This window comes from Zea mays, chromosome 10 (assembly GCF_902167145.1).
Source record: "Zea mays cultivar B73 chromosome 10, Zm-B73-REFERENCE-NAM-5.0, whole genome shotgun sequence".
NCBI classification, from domain to species: Eukaryota; Viridiplantae; Streptophyta; class Magnoliopsida; order Poales; family Poaceae; genus Zea; species Zea mays.
In genome coordinates this window covers 98449878-98472766 of record NC_050105.1, presented here as the reverse complement: position 1 = coordinate 98472766, position 22889 = coordinate 98449878, and the positions used below count along the sequence as shown (strand labels likewise).

Genomic DNA, 22889 nt, shown 5'->3' with positions numbered 1-22889 from the left:
GAGGCAAAGCGGTGCCTAAATTCACTGGCACAGGAGTAATGGCAGAGAGAGAGGGAGGATGGTGGTCGATGGTGATTGCGCCGGTGCCGGGCACGGGCGAGGAAGAAGGGGCGGACGGGCGGGTCCTACCTGCCAGAGGAGGAGCGGACATGAGAGAGCGAGAGCGGGGTGCGGCTGACGAGTGGGGCCGAGCGGCCAGCGGGAGAGGGGGGATCGCGGCGCGGACGCGGGAGAAGGTGGGCCGAGAGCGGAGGGGCATGGGCGCGGGAGAGAGAGAGGGGGGAGCATGGGTCGAAATCGGCCTAGCCGAGAGGGGGAGAAGGTTTTCCCTTTTCTTTTTTTCTTTTCCTTAATCCCTTTTATCCTTTATACAAATATTCATTTATATTTTCTAGGTGCCAAAATGAAATACTATGTGTGAAGTGCTACTAGCAATCATGGTTTATGCATATGAGAAATGAAATGCTTATGAGATTAGGCTTTAAGAGAAAGAATAAGAGGGTTAGGAGTTTAAGGCTTCTAACCTCAGAACCAAAAATTGGGATGCCACAAGATCTCGTCCTCATCAGGACCAGAAGGACAGAACCCAAAGGTAAACTTAAGCCAGATAGGCACAGACCTCGAACATTCCTAGAACATAGACAATTTGAGAAAATTCTACCTGTAGGACGACACACAACCAAGGCCTTCGTGCCCTTGTAATAATTCTTGATACATCGCTCCATTTTAGGCCCACACTCTTTTCTTCACACGGAGCGAGGTTTTTAATGAGACGACACCATGTAATAAAATATAGGAAAATTCCCCCACAAAAAAGAAGTGCGGCCCGAATACGTCAAAAAAGGCCACGAAGTCGGCCTCCGCTATTCGACGGTAAGACAGTCAACACGACGGCAAGCCACAAGTTAGCCATCGTGTGCGACAACCAAATCCGAGCAAAAGTCACCAAAGGGTGCAGCCGGATTAGCATAAAAAAGTGTGCAAAGACACCTAAGGGTGTGAAGTCACCAATAGACACAACATATATCCGAGCAAAAAGTCACCTAAGGCTGCAACCGGATTAGCACAAGAAGTGCGCAAACTCACCTAAGGGTGCGAAGTCATCCATGAGACGCAATATCTATCCAAGAAAAAGTCGTCTAAGGGTGCAACCGGATTAGCACAAGAAGTGCGCAAACTCATCTAATGGTACGAAGTCGTCTAACAGACGCAATATCTATTCGAGTTAAAAGTTGCCCAAGGGTGCAGCTGGATATGCACAAGAAGTGCGCAAAGTCACCTAAGGGGGCAAAATCACCTACAAACACATCACTCATCCAAGCAATGAGTCGCCTAAGGGTGCAGCCGGATATGCACAAAAAACACAAAGCAAATCTGTAGGCACAGAAAAAGAAAAGGCCTCAATTCATTCAAGAGCCGAAGACCCACATTGTCATCTCTCAGCGAAGGGGGACGAGGGCAGCGTTTCACTCTAATTCATCGAGCCAGGACAATACAAATCTTCCAAATATTACAAAGGGTCCATCTTCAGGATTAGACCAGCCTCCTAAAAATTAAACAACAGAAACCTAAGCTCTTCGCCTTCGAAAAGCACCCTAAGGTCCTGTTCTTCAAAACCTCGTTCGGTTGTTGGCGCAAGAACGATCCGGCGACGCCCCTCTTTCGAACTCGCCCTCTCCCTCTCTTGAGGATGCAGTGGTGACATATGAAGAACCTCGCGGAGCGAGACCCGCGGGTGAGGCCCTCACAGTCCCATATGATGACACCTTCGAGAGCCTTCGCCTCCTCTTGGTGGCGCGCCGGCATTCCCTAGCCTTTGTTTCGGTACATCGACTCTTCTCTTACTTTTCGCCACAGTCATCGGAGCCCTAGATGAAGACTTCCCCATCCTAGATTCTGTCGCAGACACATCTAACACAATAAAGAAATCCAAATCCTCTTCCGAGGACTCTTCATCCATCTTTGCGAAGGGGCCCAACCGTCCTTCGCTACTCGACGACCATGAATCAAATTCATAGCCCTCATCGCTAAGCCCCATTGGACTCCGGAAAGACAATGGTGTAACACATTCAACAGCCCCAACAATTTCTTTCCCCTTGTCTAAGAAGCCAAAATTTGCTTGCGTAGGCCCAATCACCGGAACCTACACAACAGCCGACTTTAAGTATTAACAAATATCAAATGTATTGTCACATCAAGCCTACTCCTACTTTTACACCTACCTAGAGGTAGATGGCTGCGAGGTCCCCGCTGCTCTGAGGTCAGTACCACCGACCCTCACGTGCGACGACTGCTCTTCCACATCTGCCTCCGCGCCAGCATCCTGTGTAGTCACTAAGCTCTCCAAGCGAGCGAGGTCTTCGATCTCTTCGTCCCTCATCGCCTATGAATACAACACATCAAAGCATTAGAAATTAGATAAAAAGCATCCTCCCCCAACAAAAAGAACAATCATTAGGGACCCCACATCCAACCAACCCTCTCTTAGACGACTCCGCGACCGTGGGGACCCCACATCCGATCGTATAGCGCCCCGGCCGAACGTTTCATCACGTCGTCTTCAACCTAGAACACTCCCTAGTCGAAGTCCTCATTACTATGGTCAAAGGCTTCGAAGTGCCTACAGCCCTCACGGGACAAGGCATTTGCTGCCCCTTCGCAGGTAACAAGGGAGGCATAAGATATGAAACCCATCATGATAGAAAGGAGGGACTCCAACTCCTCTTGCACCCAGCCGAGGAAGCGGGTCCCCACTTCCCCATGACTTGTCAAAGGGAGCCATCTCCACGCCCAAATCATGATAAGCACCAACAAAAAGTGTATGTGTCCTGTCCAAGCCAACCCGTGTGGCAACATCCACCCTCTCATGGTAGGCGTGCATGTTCTTCACCTCCAGCTCTAGCTCAGCAGCTCGCTTCTGGATGGCTTGGGCCTCCGCCCAGGTAGTCTGGGCCTCTGTCTTTGCCTAGTTGGTAGCATCTTTCTCCTTGCTCAGCCGGCGACTAAGACTCTCATTCTCTTTCTCGAGTGAGCCAACCTTCTCCAAAAGGTTCCGACTCTTGATCTTGGCCGCAGATTTATCCATGATAGCTTCAGTATTCAGCATCTGAAGGCTCTCTATCTTGTCCTCCAGTCGTTTCCTCTCGGAACGCAGTGGCGAGGTCACAACATTCACTAGCGCCCCGAATGCCACTTGATCGGCGAAGACAACAGCCTGCCATTGCATAGGCCTCGGTAAAAAAACTCACATACCGGAGATGCCGCGCGATAGTAGTCGCCACACCCTCAGCCACAGACGTGCTGGTGACCTCTTCGCCCCCGTCAGCAACCGCGCAGAATCGCACCCATGGGTCTGACGAAGTAGCCATCACGACCTTCTCCTAGGCCCTCTCTTCGACCGGCTTCGCCGGCATTACCACCATTTGCCCACACCAGCACGCAATAAACTTCTCCACCAAATCACGGCCACTTCTTGTCCTAGCTGCGTGCAAAGGGTGTCTTCGCCATTATCCCCTTCTTTAGCTTAAACTGAGGGAATGCGATATAGCAATGCAAGCACAGAATAGACGAAGGCAACCCAGGAACCCTTAGTGTCCTCCAGTGTAACGTAAAACAAAAAATCCCACCAGTTACCTTATTTATTTTTGGCACACGTCAGGATCTCCACAACTTCACCCAAAGTCTTTCTAGTCCTCGCCGTGAATGTGCAAGTACCAAACTGTGCGACCTTGCCACCAATCAGCTTTTTCTGCCAATGTAGACAATAATTCTAGGCAAAGACTTTGACCGAGGACTCCCCACCGTACGAAGTCTCTACCCACACAAACTTCACCAATGCCACCATGTCGTTCGCACGTTAGCTGATGAATCTGAACTTCGAACCGTCACAACACTTTGACGATAAACCGATGTGCGGGCAAGCGAAGTCTGGCAGTGAAAAATGCTTCAAAAAACAATCAACTCCCCCTCTAGCCCTAGAACCTCTTCGGCTCTCGGAGCGTGCCCCACACCATTCCCAAAATACCCCAAACGATGCATCTCTTGCACGCGGCCCGAGTAAATCCTTGATATTCCAAACTCAACAGTGTGCCCTGGTAACAACTCCACTGTCGTCGCTGGATCACTAACTGTCTTCTCCGACGACGGTGTATTCGACAACGCAGTCGCGACAGACGGTGGCAAAGAAGAAGACAACATAACGTACCGTATGCGGAGGCAGGCGGTCTACTTCACACGGGCCAGCTCACCGGCGGCAAGAAAAACAGAAAGCGTGCATCAGTTTCTTAGGCGGAGAAGCCAACATTTCTGTAAGCCAGCGTGTAAAAGTCTTTCCGTTGCAGCCATGAACAGTTTTTATAGACACGAAAAGGCGCCTTGGTAAACCAACAATTCCACAGTAAAATGTCACCTTTCAACGATCACATTTCACTCCCCCCCTCGGGACCACTTCAAGCTGACGAGGGCAGTGTTTCGATCATCTCCCAGAAAAAGACTTTAGGACCAGCTCACCAAGTTAAACTGGCCCCTCGAGGGACTAGTGTTGGAGCAATGGTCGTTCGCCCCCTCGATCAGTTTTCTTTAACATAAATTGAATAGGTTCTACCAGACACAGGAGGCGAAGGGTACTTCGATCCTTACCAAAGTTGAGGTCTCTGACTAAGAACCACCGAAGGCTTTGAAGCGAAGGGATCTACCGTTTGGGGATCAACGAAGTGGTTTATCCCTACTCACCCGGTTCGGGATGAACGTCTGAGATTTAAAACACGAAGGGGTGCGATTCGATCTAATCTCAGCCGACCATTGGGGAATCTATGGTGGACACGCTTCTTCCTTCACCCGATGGCGAAACACGACAGCACAGAGCTCTGCCACGATGGCGCCATTGCTATGGATTCTGATCCTGCGACCAGGGGCAGACCCAGTGGGTGGTCCATATGGTCCACGGAACACCCTAAGATCACATAAGTATAGTTAGCATAGTGGTGTAAGTGCTATATTTTAAACTTGGTGGTCAAGGTTCGAGTCTTGTTGATCCTTATTTTTTGTTTGTTTTTTATTTTTTTCTTGGCATACCCTAAACATAGCAGCTGGGTCTGCCGCTGCCTGCGACTCTGGGCCCTAAATGTGATTCAAGCGCCACAACTTGCAGCGGGGGTGATCACGAACTAGTGAAGGGTATTCTCACCGGAGATGGTGGTGTTGATACGCCTAGCCACGATACGCCTAGCCACGGTGCGAGGCGGATTTGGCGGTGGTAGTCGTGTCGGTGAAGAATTCTGGTTCCCTAGGTCGAGCTCCTACCCCGGATGTCCCTTGCGCATGCTCCCCACGAACGGACGAACGCTCGGGATCGCAACTCTTCTCCCGATCGGTCCCAAGCCGAGGAACGAAAGCGGTGACAGACTCTCCAAACTTCCCCCTCTCTATCTCTCTCCCGTTGGCGATTCCTCCCGGTGCTAGGTCATGGTGACACACTAGGATGGTGAGGGGCGTGACGCTCGTATTTATGCATGTCAAGGCGATGGTCAGTTATGACCCTAGCTGGCGCGGACCTGGCAGAAATCCGTTGAGATTCGGGGGCGGTTGCTCGATTTCGAGCAGCGTTGGTGGCGGGGAGATGCTGACCACCCGGGTCCACGTGACGGCGACCGAAGCGTGCAATCACAGAGAGAGGCTGGCCACGCGCCCCTTTGGTAGGCATCGGAGAACAAACAAAGTCATCCTGCCAAAAGTTGCATCCGTAGCTACATGGCTCCACGGAAAAGCAGACAATCAAACAGAAAGTATATCTCCACACGCTAGAGCTGGACCATGAAGCCATCCCTATAGGTGTACATTTGGGCCGGGCCAAATGGGCCAGCCCGAAGCATGGAAAAAAAGCACGGCCCAGGCACGGCACGACATGAAATATTTTAGTGTCGGGCCGGCACGGCCCGATATATCGGGCCGGGTTTGGGCCGAGGTCGTGGCCCATGGGCAGGCACGAGCACGACCCGTTTAAGGCAGGCACGAAAAGGCCCATATAAAGACACGAAAAGGCCCATATAAAGGCACGAAAAGGCCCATATATTTGTTAAAATCACACCTCATTCGACACTTTCATGTACTTGATAAAGAACACAAATTTAGAGATAATGTTAGTTAGATGTTTTTATAGCTTTGAATTAGAGTATGTGATGTTATTTTTATTTTTGTTATGAACATTAGATAATGAACCGAACTTACTAATTTTATATAGAGCTGATTATATTCTTTTTCTTTCTAACAAAATGATTTATAAACGAGGTAGTCATTGCATAGCTCTGGTAACTTAATACAAATATTAAATTTGCTTTTGGTCAAATTTATTTGTCTTATATTTTATTTGTTTTATTAAATTTGTCTTGAATTTCGGGCTTTGATGTGAATTTCGGGCCCTGATGTGAATTTCGGGCCAAAAAATGAATTTCGGGCCCTAATGTGAATTTCGGGCTTTTATAATTTTGGGCCGCCCGAAATGAGCCCGACACGTTTCAGCAAATACGGGCCGGGACGTGGGCCGAGGGCTAGGCCCGTGGGCCGGCCCGAAATTCAAACGGGCCAGGCCGGCCCGAAATTCAAACAATACGGGCCTTTTCGGGCTTGGCCGGGCGGCCCGAATGTACAGCTATAGCCATCCCAAACAACCCGAGCAAGTCCAACAAATCCTAAAATTATAGCTCCCAAAACCAAGAAATTGGGATCTCCTTAAAAGTGATAAATCTAAAAAATGGCAATGCTCCAACAACACCCTATAGTTTCTCTAAAAACTTTTGAAATCCGTTATATGGTGGGCCTCGTTGAGGCCTGTTTGAACTGCTACCTTTGTTATCTGCGAGTCCAATCTAGACATAATGCTATCTTTAGTATTTAGAACATACATGTAAAAATTACTAGCTTTAGTATTCAGAATAAACAAATATTCAATATTATCTGCTATTTCTTCTTTCTATTGCTGGCAACAATACAAGTGGAAATTATATTCCTAGTTGAGTCAACATCACATGCAACAACATAGTACACAACAACACAAGTGGAAATTATATTCCCAGTTCACTTTCAGCGTTTTAGCGAAGGAACACCGAACACAACACCTGTTTGTACTGAAAATATGGACAAGTCTGAAGTTTCTGAACTGAATGCACATGTCTGCTTGGTTTTACCATGTGCAGGCTGTTCACCAAACACAATCTATACAAGGATGACAAAAGCACCATACCATGAGAAATCAACACTGACAAGAACTTTGCGACTAAAAATGGTGGCTCACTTATCAATTGAAGCAACTGATTTTTGCTAAAACATGATGTATATGGTTCTCTAAACAAATAAAAAAGCCGCTGGTTCACACGTCGTCAGATATATAAATGATAGAATTGTATATGGTTCTTTGAAGAACTTATTAAACAAAAATATGGAAGCTTGCTCGTTGTTGAAGCTTGCATCTATAGGTGTGCAAATGACCCTATAAATAAAAGATGTCGGGCATTAGTGCTTGAGGAAAAAAAGTAAAAGTTGCATACAAATGCAATGTCAGAAATGTCAAAGAGGGCGGGAATCAGTGCAGCAAGTTGAAAACTCCAAGTACTCACCTAATGCAAGTTGGTGGATCATTTAGCAACACGATGATAATATCATTTTGCAAAATTGATGTGGATAACCAACAATGAAGAGAAATATAATTTTTTTGCTCTGCTGTTGTTTTGTAGCATCCTTCAAAAGAGGTGTATGGCTACCCTAAGTAGGGGTGGTAATGGATCGTGATTCAAATAGTTCTTCATAAAATGTCAAGAACCTAAATAAATTATAGTTCAAAAATGACTAGAAATAAAACCCGATCCTAATCCGCTTCGATCCTTAAATCTTATAGTGCAAAAAATATAGCCCATTGTCAGCCCTAACCCTAAGCATGCCGCCAACTTTTACAAGATTAATTAATTATTGGTAGCCTTTCAGAAATAGCATTACTGCTCACAAATTAGTAGGTCTCCTATGTCCTGGTTCCTAAAGTAGTAGCTCTTAACTGGTGGTGTACACATACTTGTTTTGACTTTTAGTAAATTAGTAAATCTCTTATCTGCTGGTTCATGTCACATACAACTGCAAACATTGATGTCCAGAAATTAGAAGTACCTGGTATGCCATCAAGAGCTAGAGTCTGCACTAGAGATGCAGTCTGATTCAAGAGATGTTGTTTCATTCGCAATCAAGATATATAAAAGGTCTAGAGTTCCCATAACACAGTCAAGAACTGCACTTCGTAGAAATGATGCAATCAAGATGAGAGCAATATGAGAGGCGATTACATGGAAGCAAGAACTAGAGTTTGAAGTCTACGGAAGTTGCAGTCAATATGCCTTGTCCACGCCTCCACGGCCTTCGCGACTCAGCCGCTCACAATGCAAGAACTAGATTCACGGACCTCTACATCTTCTACTGCAGATTGATGTCGCATCGTCGTCGACCTCAATCCCTCCGTTGGAGATGCGTCGCTTCTGGGATTCATGGTTGTCGCAGTGGATGATGGTGTAGTGGCACCCGATGGAAGCACAGGTCGTCGGCTCGCCGGCACAACTCGCACGCCAAATTGATTTGATGGAGGCACCAAGGCAGGAAGATGGCGCGGGAAAATAAAAATTGTGGAGGATTGGGAGCGATGATGTTGGCGCATCTATTCACAGGTGGAAGCTCGCTTCTCGCATGCGACCCGATTGGGAACCGACATAGGAGCTCTATTTTTCTTTTCCCTCCTATAATATGGTTTAAGAAATGAATATTGAGAATTGTTGGAGTTATTTTAATCCTCTCCATTACTTTTCTCCCAAACCAATAAAATTAGGAGTGTTTGGTTTTTATAGACTAATTTTTTGGCCTTTTATTTTATTTTAGTTTCTAAATTATTAAATACAAAAACTAAAACTAGTAGTATATAATTCTATTTTAGTTTCCACATTTAATAATTTAGAGACTAATAAAATAAAATAAAATATGAGAACTAAAAATTAAGGTTAGTTTGGAAACCCTATTTTCTCAACTATTTCTATTTTTTTATTGAAAAGTAGTTCGTAAAAATGAAAATCCTTTCTGAAAATGGGGTTGACAAACGCCTTTGTGTCGTGATTTCGCTCCCCGCCTCCGCAGCGCGGTCACTCAATTTCCAAGTAAATCCAGTTCTCCCTCGTCTCCGTCGCTGGCTCGTCCCGGCCCCGCCTGTGCGCCGCGGCCCAGGAATCATGCCGAGCAAGTGGCAGGTCTGGGGCCAGCCCGACGGCAGCATCGTCTGGCTCCCCGTCTCCGACGCGCCCCCAAACCCGCCTCGGCCGGGTCCGCTTCGTCCCGCTCCTCGTCATCCGCCGCTGCCCGACGAAGCGCCAATCGAAGGTTCAATCTCCATCAACGTGTACCCGTGCATTCTCGTTCGTATCAATCATGGATGTGTTGTTAACTCCTGACCTCCTTTCCTCCGTTGTCAGAAACCCTATGCCCGGACACCGCCGGCGGATGCCGTATCTCTTCTATGGCCGACCTACTCCTTCAAGGTAGACGCCGCCTCCCCATGTACTCGCGTGTGACCTTTGTGGCTGCGGTCGTTGCTGTACTGTACTGCGTCTCTAGTCTCTGTGTGTTTGTCTGCCCTCTGCCGCTTGCGTCAGTGGCGTGGTGTGTAACTGGCCGCTGGCTGCCTGTTTTCGTTGATGGGACCCGCAGCGCGGGAGCAGCTGATTGAAGGCGATGCGATGGATGGATTGGCTCAGAGTGTCAATACGGCTGGACTGTTCTCCACCGGGTCTGGGAGGCCACTGGCTGTCAGCCAGAGAGCCGTAAGGAGGGCCAGTGCGTTGGTTGGCGAGGAAGTGGACGAGGCTACTGATAACAATAACAAGAAGAGAAGTAAGTCCTTTTGCACTTGATTGTGGTTTGGTTGAATTGCTGTACACTGTTGTATGTCTGGTAGCTTGGAAACAACGCTGCTTATTATGTTTATTTCTCTATGCCTTCAACATTGTGTTGATGGGTTTTTTGTACTGCAGAGAAACCATTTGGTTGTGATGCTGGTCTGGAGGGTGAACTGGCAAACTTACATGTTCCATTTGGAGGTTAGCCTTGTTTCTCCCTTCTCCATGCCTTGTTTTGATAATTTTGGTGGAATTCTGTGCTGTGGTACCATTTTGACATACTATAATGTGAAAAAATTAGGTGGTGTGCATAAAGATAACTTCTTCCCAATGTTCCAAAGTGGATCTGGTAAGGCAGTCTTGCTCAACAAGGACTCAATTCAGAAGGCAAGAGCTGTTCTAGAAGGTAGGAAATGATTTCATATTTCACTAGTTATGACATTTAGTTTGTATGCTGTTTTTTGCATGTTATGTACTAGGCAAACATGCCATTAACTATGAAATATATTGTTTCTAGAAAATGTTGAGAATGCAGCTGGTGCCAAACAGCCAATGTTCCATACCAGTACGGGTAGATCTGTCCTAGTCAGCAAGAGCTCAATCGATAAGGCGAGAGCTGTTTTAGGGGGTCGGATGATTGCACATGAAGGTTAATTTCATTCCAGTATTCACAAGTTTTGAGAATTTCGCTGAATGATTCTAGACATGCCTTATTTGTGATCCATGAGTCCTATTACAGGAGATGTAGGAGGTGTGGATGGTATGGAACAGTTTCCTGTGTCTCAAGCTGGTTCAGGTAGAGCTGTATCAATCAGTACGTCATCTGTACAGAAAGATAATGATGTGCTAGAAGAAAATAATATAAAAATAGTTAACATTGATTCTTGTACCTTTTAAGTGACTATGTGAACTTTTTACCTATTTACTTCTGAACGGGCACCTTCTTAGTGTATAATGCAATTCCTCTATTTTAGGAAATGTGGAAGGTCCAGGTAGACCGGCCAATCAGTCTCTGATATTTCAAACTAGTTCCGGAAGACCAGTTTTGATCAGCAAAAGATACGTCGAGAGATCTAGGGCTCTGCTGATGGATGAAGATGTTAAAAATATTCGTAAGATACTAATATTAGTCTGTCTTTGGCTCTTTGCAATTTTCTAAATTCAATCATGATGATAGGTGTTTACCTCTTTGTGTGAAGGACAATGGGATACTGGCTGCCAGCTCCCAATTTTCCAAACAGGACTTGGAAGGCCTGTTGCTGTGAAACATAGTTCAATTAAAAAGGCAAGCACAATTTTGGGGGATGGAGATGTTAAAAGAAGTGGTAAAAACACCCATTCAAGCTTATTATTTACTTATTTATCTATTGCACATGATTCATCAAATTTATTTCCCTTTGTGAGATTTAGGTAATGGACATACCGGTGTTTGTACCACACCTTTCCAATTTGAAACACCAAAATCCGTTTTGATGAGTAGCAGTTTGATTATTAATGGCATGACAGTTACACCAGAAGAAAATACTTCAGTGCGAGGTATATATTCCTGATTTCACTGTGAAAACATTTCTCTTTTGTGCCATCTTGTGTACCATCTGTTCAATTTATTTACATTACACAAACTATCACTATCAGTACATCCTAGATGTTTCTCACTTGATAATCTTTGTTCTCCAGCAGAAAAATGTTTCAACGATGATGGCCAATTGCCGTTATTTCAGACTGGGTCAGGGAGGTCAGTCACAGCAAGTAAGGGTTCCTTTAAAAGGGCAAGTTCTGTTCTGGAGCCAAGAAATATTGCAAAGGAATTGGAAGGTAAATCATGCTCAAAACATTAAATGTTGCCATTTTTCAATTGTTGTTCACGTCTTCCTTTTTCCTGACATAGTGACAAACACGTTTCTTCTGTGATTCTCTTTCCCTCAGATGAATCTCATCTCAATGATGGTTATGCCACCTCAATATTTAAAACTGGACTTGGAAAGTCTATCTTACCAACTGAGAACTCAAGAGAAAGGGCACAATTTGTATTAGAGGCTAAAGAGGCTGTAAAACAAGGTAAGTTTGTGTTCTAGATTAAGATTTCTTACACTTAGGTTCGGCAGTTGATAAAGATAGCTTTTCTATTGCACTGCTAAATACTAATATCTCATGTGTGCAGCAGTAATTAGTGACATTGGAGCTGGCTTTGGTGAAAATCCAATGTTCCATTCTGGAAAACAACAGTTTTCACCTGAAAATGATACTTCAAGACCTAGGGCCAGTACCCCCATGGAGCAAGGCAAATTTGCAACAAAAGGTATCCCTTGAAATAGTGTATTACACACAGCTGATTTTAGATTTTAGTATAGGATTAACTAAATATAGGATACATGATACATGTTTGATTCTTTTATTTAGTTGTAAAATATTATTTGCAACATTATTACTGAAGGATATGAAGACTGTGGAAGTCCATTGCCAATGTTTCAAACTGGATCTGGAAAATCTGTATTGGTCTGTGAAAGCTCGATGCAAAAGGCAAGAGCCGTTCTTGAGGAAGAAGGTGATGTAAACACTAAACAGAGATATTACTATATAGCAGGCATATGAAACTTTATTCTGTGGATATTTTTGCTGATGCAACACTTGATACTTCATAGTCAGTAACCTCTGTTCTCTGTTTACTGTATGACTTCAACTTTTCAAAGTCCATGAAAGCTACTTTGTTTTCAGTAGCTCTACATAAATCCCTCGAAGTTGCTGTTTTTTTTTGGCTCAGTCTTCAAAGTTAGATTTTCTCACAAAATATTTTTTTCCTCAAACGATGCAGGAGATCCATACGCTATAAACCCTATATATTATGAACACATTTTGAAATTCGAATCATTGTAGAATTTTTATACTTAACATACTTATGGTTTTTATTAATTATTGGCATGGTTATTAAGGCGTCGCTTAGGAGCGACGCCTAAGCGGTAAGGCGAGCCTCTCCGTCTAAGGCGTCCTATCGCCTTGCCGCGAGTGTAAGGCGAGGGGCCCTGGGCAACACAAAGGAGGTGGCGGCGGCAACACACATGTGTCTGCGGCGGCGCGCATGGGGTTGTGGCGGCGCACGTCTATCGCCCAGTCAGAGGAGAGGAGGATGGAGAGCAGTGGGGGAGGGAGAGAGCTGCGGCTGCAGTGAAGGGAAAGTGCCGCCGCTGCGGGAGTGCTGTGGGCTGCGGCTGGGAGAGGGAGGAGGAATGAGAGCAGTTGGGGAGTGCGCAGTTTAACCTAAAATTGATGTTGGGCTATTGGGCAGGCTAACTATTGTGGTCTTTTTTCTTTTCCTTTTTTCCTATTTCTCTCTTCTACCAGGCTGAAATACGCCTACTAGGCCTTGCAGTTATACTATCTTGCTTATTAATTTCGAATTAGTGTTATATAAATAATATTACTATATAATTATTAAGGCGTCGCCTCGCCTTACGCTTTACCGCTTAAAAGATAAAAAAGGGGGTCGATCGCCTTAAATCGTCTTACCGCCTTAATAACTATGATTATTGGTCGAAGAATCCAAAATTGGACTTTAAAACAAAATCTCTTGTATTTTTTAATGGAGTTCAGGGAGTACAATTTAACAAAACAATGTTATGGTGACACTTTTGGTGACAACCATAGCTGTGTAGTCAGTGTCTAAATGCACTTATTTTGAAATACCAAACAAAAAAGAACAGATGGAGTATAAACTAGATTGTATCGAATAAAAGTACTTTCAAAAGGCACACCACCATTATGTCAAGGGATCCTCTAATAAAATATGAGGTTTTATTCTTCCTTTTTAGTAGCCGCCGGCTGGGGCACCCGCTCGTACAACCGCCCTGCACGGTTCGTCGCACATCAGTGTGGAGACGACTTGCTCCCCCTTGGTGCCCCAGGCTGCTGGCGTGGCCTTCTCCCTGGCTGCTCAGGCCTCTCGGGAGTCGAGGAACGTTAGCGATCTTACAGGGGCGCCCCTGCGCCACCAACGCAGGTGTCGGGCGCGCGAGTGGGGTGGCCGAGCTGCGGAGCAGGAGGGCCTTACGCCTGGTGGAGTTATGTCAGGGCCTTCTCAGCCTCCTGAGGTGCTCCCCGTGCTTGTCCCTGTTGATGTTGTTGAGACGGTGGAGGATCACTGCATTCTGGATTGGTCCGCAGAGATCGCCCAAGCAGAAGACGCGCTACGCAATGCTTTCTTCGTCAACATCATTCGCCATCAGCTTGGGGTTTCTGCTGAAGATGTGGCCCTTGACTTCAGGAGGAGATTCAACCACAGTGATGCCTAGTTCGCCCTGGCTCCTTCGGCCATGTCCGACTTCCTCTTGACCCTGGCTGACAGCGCTACGACAATCTGAGTGTACAATGATGGGCGTGCCCTTAGCGCGGCGGCGTTCCGTGCTCATCTGTGGCCCTGGTCGCGCCAAGCAAGTGCTACTGGTTGTGGCGCGCTGCCGTCTCTGGTGGATATCATCCTCACCGACATCCCTAATCATGCATGGAGCTAGAGATGGCAATGGGTACCCGCGACCCGATACCCGATGGGTGTTTACTCTATTAGGGTATATATATGGGCTAAATGTTCTACCCATGGGTCTCTTATTGGGCAAAAACTTTTAGCTCAGCCTTGGTGGTTTCTGACCATTGCCCTGCTCCTTTGTCTCTGGATGTATCTCAGGGGGAAGAGAAGGTTCCACTTTGAAAGTTTGTGGCCCAAGATCAATGGGTTCCATGAGGCAGTCCAACAGAACTGGTCGACCCCTTTTTCTGTCTCTTGTCCGGTGGAACGTCTATATTGTAAACTGCAGAGGCTGAGCAGGGGTCTTCAAAGCTGGAGTCATAGGAAGGTTGGTAATATCAAGTTGCAGCTAGCCATGGCAAAGGAAATTCTTCATCGCTTCGAAATTGCCAGGGATTCTCGGCAGCTCAGTGATGAGGAGGATTGGCTGCGTGATAAACTGAAACATCATTGTATTGGTCTCACATCTCTTGAGAGGACTATCACAAGACTCAGGTCAAGTATTACCTATCTGAAGGAGGGAGATGCCAACACCTCGCTTTTCCATCAGCAGTCGAGGTTTAGAAAGAAGAATTTCATTACCAAACTTCATGTGGGGGAGCAGATCATCGCTGACCAACAGGGTAAACATACGGCTGCCTTTAAGGGCAACGACTAATATGCAAGCATTCATTAGGTGCAAGCGTGCAAGCAGCTCTCTTGGTTCGTTGGATCTAGATCCAACCGTATGTGTAATCGTGGTTTGTTAGGGGCTTTTTTATAAAGCTACACGAGGTGGTGGTGGAAGGATTTAAATGCTAAATATAGCATACGGTTAGATCTAGATCCAACGGACCAAAAGACATGCTTGCATGCTTGCACATAATGGTTGCTTGCATATTAGTCGTTGCAGCCTTTGAGTTCTATGAGGGCTTAATCGGTACTAGCCTCCCTAGAGATTTCACATTGAACCTTGCTGCCTTCCATGACTCTCACTCTGAGGTGTGGTGTGGTGTCCCTAGAAGAGTCCTTTTCGCTTGATGAGGTGTGGTGTGGTCAACTATTAAAGAAATGCCTCAGGACAAAGCACCAGGGCCGGATGGTTTCATTGGAAGATTTTATAAATCTTGCTAGAACATCATTAAGGATGATATTATGGCAGCTATCTTGGCCATTCAGAAGGGACACATCTCCAAGTTCAGCCTTCTCAATACTGCTTACATCACCATGCTGCCAAAGAAGGCTAATGCTGTTCTGCTAAGTGATTTCAGGCCTATCAGTCTTGTCCATAGTTTTGCCAAACTTGTGACAAATGTGATGGCTAATCGCTTGACCCCTTTCCTCCCCAGTTTGGTCTCTGCAAACCATTCAGCCTTTGTGAAGAAGGGAAACATACAGGACAATTTTTTGCTTGTGCAGCAAGTGGCTAAAAAGCTGCAATAGCAAATCTCCTCAGACCCTCCTCAAATTGGACATATTGAAAGCCTTCGACTCAGTCTCCTGGTCCTTTCTTCTGGAGGTGCTCACCCATATTGGCTTCGGACAAATCTGGTGCAACTTATGCCTTCTGCTCTCAACTTCTTCCACTGAAATTCTGCTGAATGGAGAACCTGAAGATAGTATCATTCATCGTCGGGGTTTGTGGCAAGGAGACCTGCTGTCTCCATGCTCTTCATCTTAGTTATGGACGTGCTTAACTCTTTAGTTGGTCGGGCAGATCAGGAGGGCCATTTTCACCTGCTAGCAATTCAGCAACCTCAACATCGTATTTCTCTCTATGCTGATGATGCAGTCCTCTTTCTAAGGCCGTACACAGCTGATCTTAACCTGATCAAGGAGCTCCTGGAGGTCTTTGGGCACGCTTCCGGACTAGTGACGAATCTGGCTAAGAGCTCAGTCCATCCAATTCAATGTGGTGAGGGGGAGAAAGTGTTGATTTTCAGTGTTCTGAGCTGTGGCATGAAGGATTTTCCTTGTACCTACTTGGGCCTACCTTTGAGTCTCAAGAAGCTCCAAAAGCAGAATTTCACAAGTCGGTTGATAAGGTGGCGGACTGTATTCCAGACTGGAAGGGTGCCCTCATGAACCGGGCTGGCCGGTTGGTTACAGTCAGAGCGGTCCTGTCTGCTGCACCTATCTATTCCATGATCGCCCTAGACTTACCTAAATGGGTCATTAGAGCTATTGATAAGCGGGGTAAAAGGTTCCTTTGGGTCGGCAGCGATAATGCTAAGGGTGGGAACTGCTTGGTGTCCTGGAACTATGTGCAGCGATCACTACAATTCGGTGGCCTGGGTGTGCTGAATCTGGAGGTACTAAGCTGGGCTCTCTGTCTGCGTTGGTTGTGGCTTGAAAAAACTGATCCCAGCCGGCCTTGGAGCTGGCTGCCGGTTCAGGTCCCTAACAAAGCCAGGGCTCTATTCAACATGGCAGTGGTGACAGTGGTCGGTGATGGTCAGAATACAATATTCTGGAAAGATAGATGGATCAATGGTAAGACAGGCTCCCAATCTGATCAGGACAATTTCTAGAACAATCAATTGACGATCGGTGGCGCAAGGCCTTTTGGACAGAAGTTGGGTCTCTGATATTAAAGGAGCTCTCACTGTCCAAGTTTTGAGGGAGTACCTCTTGCTGTGTGGGACCTGCTGGTTAATTGGCAACTGACAGAAGGTGAAGCTGATTGTCACTTGTGGAAACTTTCCAATTCGGGGGTTTACTCGAGTTGCTCAGCCTACATGGCCTTTTTTGAGAGTGCAGTCTGCTTTGCGCCTTGGAAAAGGATCTGGAAAATCTGGGTTCCTTCTCGCTGCAAATTCTTTACGTGGCTTGTGATTAAGTGGCGCTGCTGGACTGCGGATCGACTGGCTAAGTGGGGGCTGCCTCACCGACTGCTTGTCCTTTGTGTGATCAAGAGGCTGAAACCATCAACCACTTGCTAGTCTCCTGTGTTTTTGCTCGGCAGGTGTGGTTTCTAGTTCTCCATGGCTTTGGTTTGAGTCATCTGACACCAGCGCTTTCTGATGGAAGCTTCTCTTCATGGTGGACCAAATCCCTCAAGCTGGTACCAAAGGAGCTCAAGAAGGGGTTTAATTCTCTGCCCATTCTAGTGGCCTAGGAACTTTGGAAGCACCGTAACCGTTGTGTCTTTGATGGGGCACGACCAGATCTTGTGGTGGCCCTGCAGGACTTCGCTAGCGAGGGAGTGTTATGGTGTTCGGCTGGGGCCAAGGGCCTCCAACAGCAGATTGCAAAGGTCTTGAACACAGGCTAGTGTAGCTAGTGTGGTCGTGTTTATTGCCCCCTATTCTCAGGGTGGAGGGTGGGTGAGTTATCCGTGTGTCAGTGTGTCTTGGTGTTGGGAAATTTCTTTCCCTGTGTACTTGCTTGCTTCCTTTCCTTTCTTAATGAAATGATATGCAGTTCTCCCGCGTGTTTGAGAAAAAAAAGTTGGGAATACGAAGCTATCAAACACAGTTTACCAGCAGATTTCATTTTGAATCTCATTGGACAAAATTGCCTGATTTTATTACAACAGTGGATGCTGCTTGGAATTCTGTTCCTTCCTCCCCTTGCCCTTTTGAAACCCTTCCCAAGAAGTTTAGAGCCACCGTCAGGCGTCTCCAAAGCTGGTCTCAAAAAAGGGCGGGCCATATCTCCTCTCAGCTTGGGATGGCACGGGAAATTATTCACAAGCTGCAGTCTGCTCAAGATATCAGACCCTTGTCAGTGCTAGAAAATTGGCTGTTGAAGCAGCTTGATGGTCATGTTGTGGCCCTTTCAACCTTGCAACGTTCTATGGCTCGGAGCCGCTCTAGGATTACCTGGTTGGCTGAGGGGGATGCTAACACAGCCTTCTTCCACCTCCACGCTAAATACCGCAAAGGCAAGAATTTTATTGGTAATTTGTTATCCGACGATGGTTTAATAAAGTCAAGGCATGAGGACAAGGAGGAAACTATAAGTGATTTTTTCCACAATTTGCTGGGTTGTTCGTCTGATCGAGCTCATACTATTGATTTGGATCATCTCCAAATTCCTTCTCATGATCTCTCTTCGCTGGACAGCCCTTTCACGGAAGATGAAGTCTGGAAAACAGTCCTTTCTCTACCTTCAAACAAGGCTCCTGGCCCGGATGGTTTTACTGGGAAATTTTATAAGTTGTGCTGGCATATTATTAAAGGAGATATTATGGCAGCTGCTATGGCTGTTTGGAACAGAAATCGGGGAAATCTGGAACTTCTCAATTCAGCATACATCATTCTTCTACCCAAAAAAGATGATGTATGTCATGTCAAAGATTTTCGGCCTATAAGCTTGGTCCACTCCTTTGCTAAGCTTATTACAAAGCTTTTGGCAAATAGGCTGGCCCAACACCTGGATAATATGGTTTCGCAGAATCAAAGTGCTTTTATTAAAGGCAGATCCATTCTGGATAATTTCATGCTTGTGCAACAGACAACAAAGTTGTTTCACCAGAAAAAGTGTGCAAGGATCCTCCTTAAGTTGGATATCACCAAAGCTTTTGACTCTGTCTCGTGGCCCTCCTCCTAGAGGTCTTAAAGCATTTGGGTTTCGGGCAAATTTGGTGCGATATTGTTAGCATTCTTCTTGCTTCTGCCTCTTCCCAAGTAATGCTTAATGGTAAACCAGGTAGGAGAATTATTAGACGAGGTCTTCGGCAGGGGGACCCTCTCTCCCCAATGTTGTTCATACTGGTTATGGATGTGCTAGGCTATTTAATTAAGGAGGCTGCTAATGATGGTTTGATGGTGCCTCTGATAGAAAATTCGGTTCATAATCGTATTTCTATTTATGCTGATGATGTGGTGATTTTCTTCCACCCGGTGGCTCTTGATTTAGTAATCACCATGGACATTATCAGGATTTTTGGGGAGGTAGCTGGGCTCAAAGTGAATATGGCAAAGAGCAGCGTTTTCCCCATCCACTGTACTGCTGAAAATCTGGATACCATTCATAATCTGCTGCCATGCGTTGTTGCCAACTTCCCCTGCAAATATTTGGGGGTGCCTCTATCCTTAAAGAAGCTCGGCAGACAACACTTACAACCATTCATTGATAAAATTGCACATCGTCTTCCCTGCTGGAAAGCTGATCTGTTGACTAGAGCTGGAAGACTGATTATTGTCCAGACTGTCCTGTCTTCAATGAATATCTACTTAATGATGGCCATGGACCTTCCTTCTTGGGTTTTCAAAGCAATTGACAAGATCAGAAGGAATTTCCTGTGGAGAGGGAGGAAAGAAGCTTTGGGAGGACACTGCTTGGTAGCTTGGAACAAGGTTACTAGGCCAAAAGAATTTGGAGGATTGGGTATCTTAAACCTGCGTTTGATGAATTGGGCTCTTAGATTACGCTGGCTCTGGCTGAAAAAAACCGATACTGGCAGACCTTGGGCATCCTTTAAAATAAATGCTCATCCTTCAGTTAAGGCCTTCTTCTCGGCAGCAATCTCTTCGGTGGTGGGCAACGGTAAAAACACTTTGTTTTGGACAGATAATTGGATCGATGCCCAAAGTCTACGTCAGCTAGCCCCTCATTTGGTCCAGATGGTCTCTTCTAGGGCTAAAATGAGGAATGTCCACGATGCCCTTATTTCAAGGAGCTGGGTCCATGATATTAGAGGAGCTATCATTGTAAATGTTTTGTCTGACTTCCTCAAGGTTTGGGACCTCACTACAGACTGGGTCTTAACACCAGATCAGGAGGATAAGCATAGCTGGAGGCTTTCAAGCTCAGGTTTATATTCGGCAAAATCGGCATATACCGGTTTCTTTCTTGGAGCAACAACTTTTAAACCTTGGGAAAGGATTTGGAAATCATGGGCTCCTAGTAAATGCTTTGGAGCAACACTGGTTAAACTGGACCATGTTTTCTGTACAGCCAGCTGGGAGGAGATCCACCCGGATTGTATTCTCCATAGCAACTCTTCAGAACTCTCTGACCATTGTCCCTTAGCTCTGCATCTTAATGAGAATGTCAAAGGGAAGCGAAGGTTCCATTTTGAGAGTTTTTGGACCAAGATTCCAGATTTTTTGGAGACGGTGGCTACCTCTTGGGAGCAGCCAGTGATGTTTTCTTGTCCCTTGGAAAGATTGGCGCTAAAGTTGAAAAGGCTTGCAAAGGCTTTGCAGTCGTGGAGTCATAAAAGGATCGGAAATGTTAAATTTCAGCTTAGCTTGGCCAGGGAAATTTTGCACAGACCTGAGATTGCTCAAGACAATAGATTGTTGTGTGGGGACGAGATATGGCTGAAAGGAAGGCTTAAGCATCACTGCCTGGGGCTTGCATCTCTAGAAAGGACAATTGCTAGACTTAGATCGCGGATCAAATATCTGAAAGAGGGAGATGCCAACACTTCCTTTTTTCATCTACAGGCTTGCTATCGGAAAAAGCGAAACTTTATCTCTGAATTAGTGCATGGGGACCAGATCGCCACCTCGCAAGAGCAAAAGCAGGAGGTCTTGTTTGATTTTTTTCTCCAATCTGTTGGGGGTAGCGAAGCAGCGTGAGTTCACTCTAGATTTGGAGGCTTGCCACAGTGCTGATGTTGATCTTGGGGCCTTGGACCTTCCCATTACAGAGGAGGAGGTCCGGGCCACTATTGCTAGCCTTCCCTCGGACAAAGCCCTAGGGCCAGACGGTTATACGGGAAGATTTTATAAAACTTGTTGGCACATAATTAAGGCTGATCTGATGGCGGCAGTTATCACCCTGCACCAAGGTAACACACGCAAATTGTGGATGATGAATTCTGCGTACCTAACACTTATCCCTAAGAAAGTTGATGCCAAGACAGCCGGAGACTACAGGCCAATTAGCCTTATTCACAGCTTCGCCAAGTTGGTATCCAAAGTCTTGGCTAATCGCTTAGCACCGCACCTTCAAAATCTGGTGGCTACAAATCAAAGTGCCTTTGTCAAGGGTCGTTCCATTCATGATAACTACATGTTGGTTCAGCATTCTATCAAGGCCTTTCACAGGAAGATCGCTGGTCTGTTTCTAAAGCTGGATATTACAAAAGCTTTCGACTCAGTGTCCTAGGCCTTTCTCCTAGAAGTGTTATCCCATCTTGGCTTCGGGCCCAGGTGGTGCGGTCTCGTGTTCAATTTGTTATCCACTTCTTCCACACAAGTGCTATTGAACAGAACTCCGGGGGATTATATTCGTCATCGGAGGGGGCTGCGCCAAGGCGACCCCTTATCTCCTATGCTTTTCATAATCGTGATGGATGTGCTTAGTAGCTTATTCAAGCATGCTGAGGAAAGAGGATTGCTGCATGACCTGGCCATCAGAAACGTGAAATCTAGACTCTCGATTTACGCAGATGTTTTGGTTCTTTTTGTCAAGCCTGCAGTTGACGATCTTATTTGTGTCAAAATGATCCTGGATTGCTTTGGAGAGGCCTCGGGCTTAGTTGTGAATTTGCGAAAAAGTTGTGCTATCCCTCTCAGTTGTGATGATCAAACTGTTCAGGACAGTTGTAACATTTTGCAGTGCAACCCGGCTTCTTTTCCATGCAACTATTTGGGGCTGCCTATTTCTGATAAGAAGTTGGGGAGGAGGGACCTTTTGCAGTGGGTTGACAAGATAGCTAACCGGCTGCCCGGTTGGAAGGCTCCACTACTAAACCTTGCTGGCAGGGCAGCCTTGGTCCGGTTCGTGCTCTCTGCAATCCCCATATATCCTTTCATCGCCATGAATGTTCCCAAGTGGGTTATCAGTGCTATTGACAAAATTCGGCGAGGTTTCTTGTGGAAGGGTACAAAATATGTGAAAGGTGGGCATTGCCTTGTGGCGTGGGATAAAGTCACCAGACCACTGGACCTTGGTGGACTTGGTATCCCAAATCTGATATATAAGAGTTGGGCGCTGCAAGCTAAATGGCTTTGGCTCACCAAGACTGACCCGAATAGGCCTTGGAGTGGATTGGATCTCCCTGTTCAGTCACAAGTAAGGAAACTAGTGGCCAGTTCGATGTACACTAATGTGGGTAATGGCAAAAATACCATTTTTTGGAGGGACAGATGGATAAATGGGTGCTCTATCGCTGAGCTGGCACCTGAAGTGATCTCAAAGGTGGATAAAAAGGTTGCCTCTACCAGGACAGTGCATCAAGCCTTAGAAGGCATGTCGTGGGTCAGGGACATCAAGCCAACCCTCTCCCTTGTAGGGATACAACAATATCTTACGCTTTGGGACACCCTGGGTGAGATCGTGCTCACTCTTCAGGAGGATCACCATGTGTGGAGATTCGATTGTTCGGGCCTTTTCTCTTCTAGGTCCTGCTACAAGGTTCTGTTTTTGGGCTCCATCACCTTCGAACCTTGAAAAAGACTTTGGAAATCTTGGTCTCCTCCTAAGTGTAAGACCTTTTTATGGTTAGCCATGCAAAATAAGTGTTGGACAGCTGACAGGCTGCAAAAAAGAGGTCTTCCCCATCCGGAAGCATGCCCTTT

At 46.1% G+C, this 22889-nt stretch overlaps 1 protein-coding gene across 19 annotated transcripts in view; it reads left to right on the top strand.

The window, feature by feature from the left end:
* The first annotated feature begins 9116 nt into the window (after positions 1–9116).
* Positions 9117–22889, top strand: part of LOC103641455 (uncharacterized protein) — a 28133-nt gene continuing 14360 nt past the window's right edge. For 7 of the 19 annotated variants that reach the window (XR_002265643.3, XR_002265642.3, XM_008664801.4 and 4 more), the window contains exons 1-14: positions 9155–9399; positions 9492–9557; positions 9727–9909; positions 10050–10115; positions 10216–10320; positions 10432–10563; positions 10654–10728; positions 10889–11026; positions 11114–11239; positions 11325–11450; positions 11592–11729; positions 11841–11972; positions 12076–12213; positions 12349–12459. Coding sequence is in view for 17 of the 19 variants with exons in the window: in XM_008664801.4 (XP_008663023.1) it covers positions 9252–9399; positions 9492–9557; positions 9727–9909; positions 10050–10115; positions 10216–10320; positions 10432–10563; positions 10654–10728; positions 10889–11026; positions 11114–11239; positions 11325–11450; positions 11592–11729; positions 11841–11972; positions 12076–12213; positions 12349–12459 (1684 nt within the window). In the remaining 2 variants the exon portion in view is untranslated. Of the gene's footprint in view, positions 9400–9491; positions 9558–9726; positions 9910–10049; positions 10116–10215; positions 10321–10431; positions 10564–10653; positions 10729–10888; positions 11027–11113; positions 11240–11324; positions 11451–11591; positions 11730–11840; positions 11973–12075; positions 12214–12348; positions 12460–22889 lie in introns of all 19 variants that reach the window. The other 12 variants (XM_020545797.3, XM_035963418.1, XM_020545794.2 and 9 more) reach the window with 8 other exon arrangements.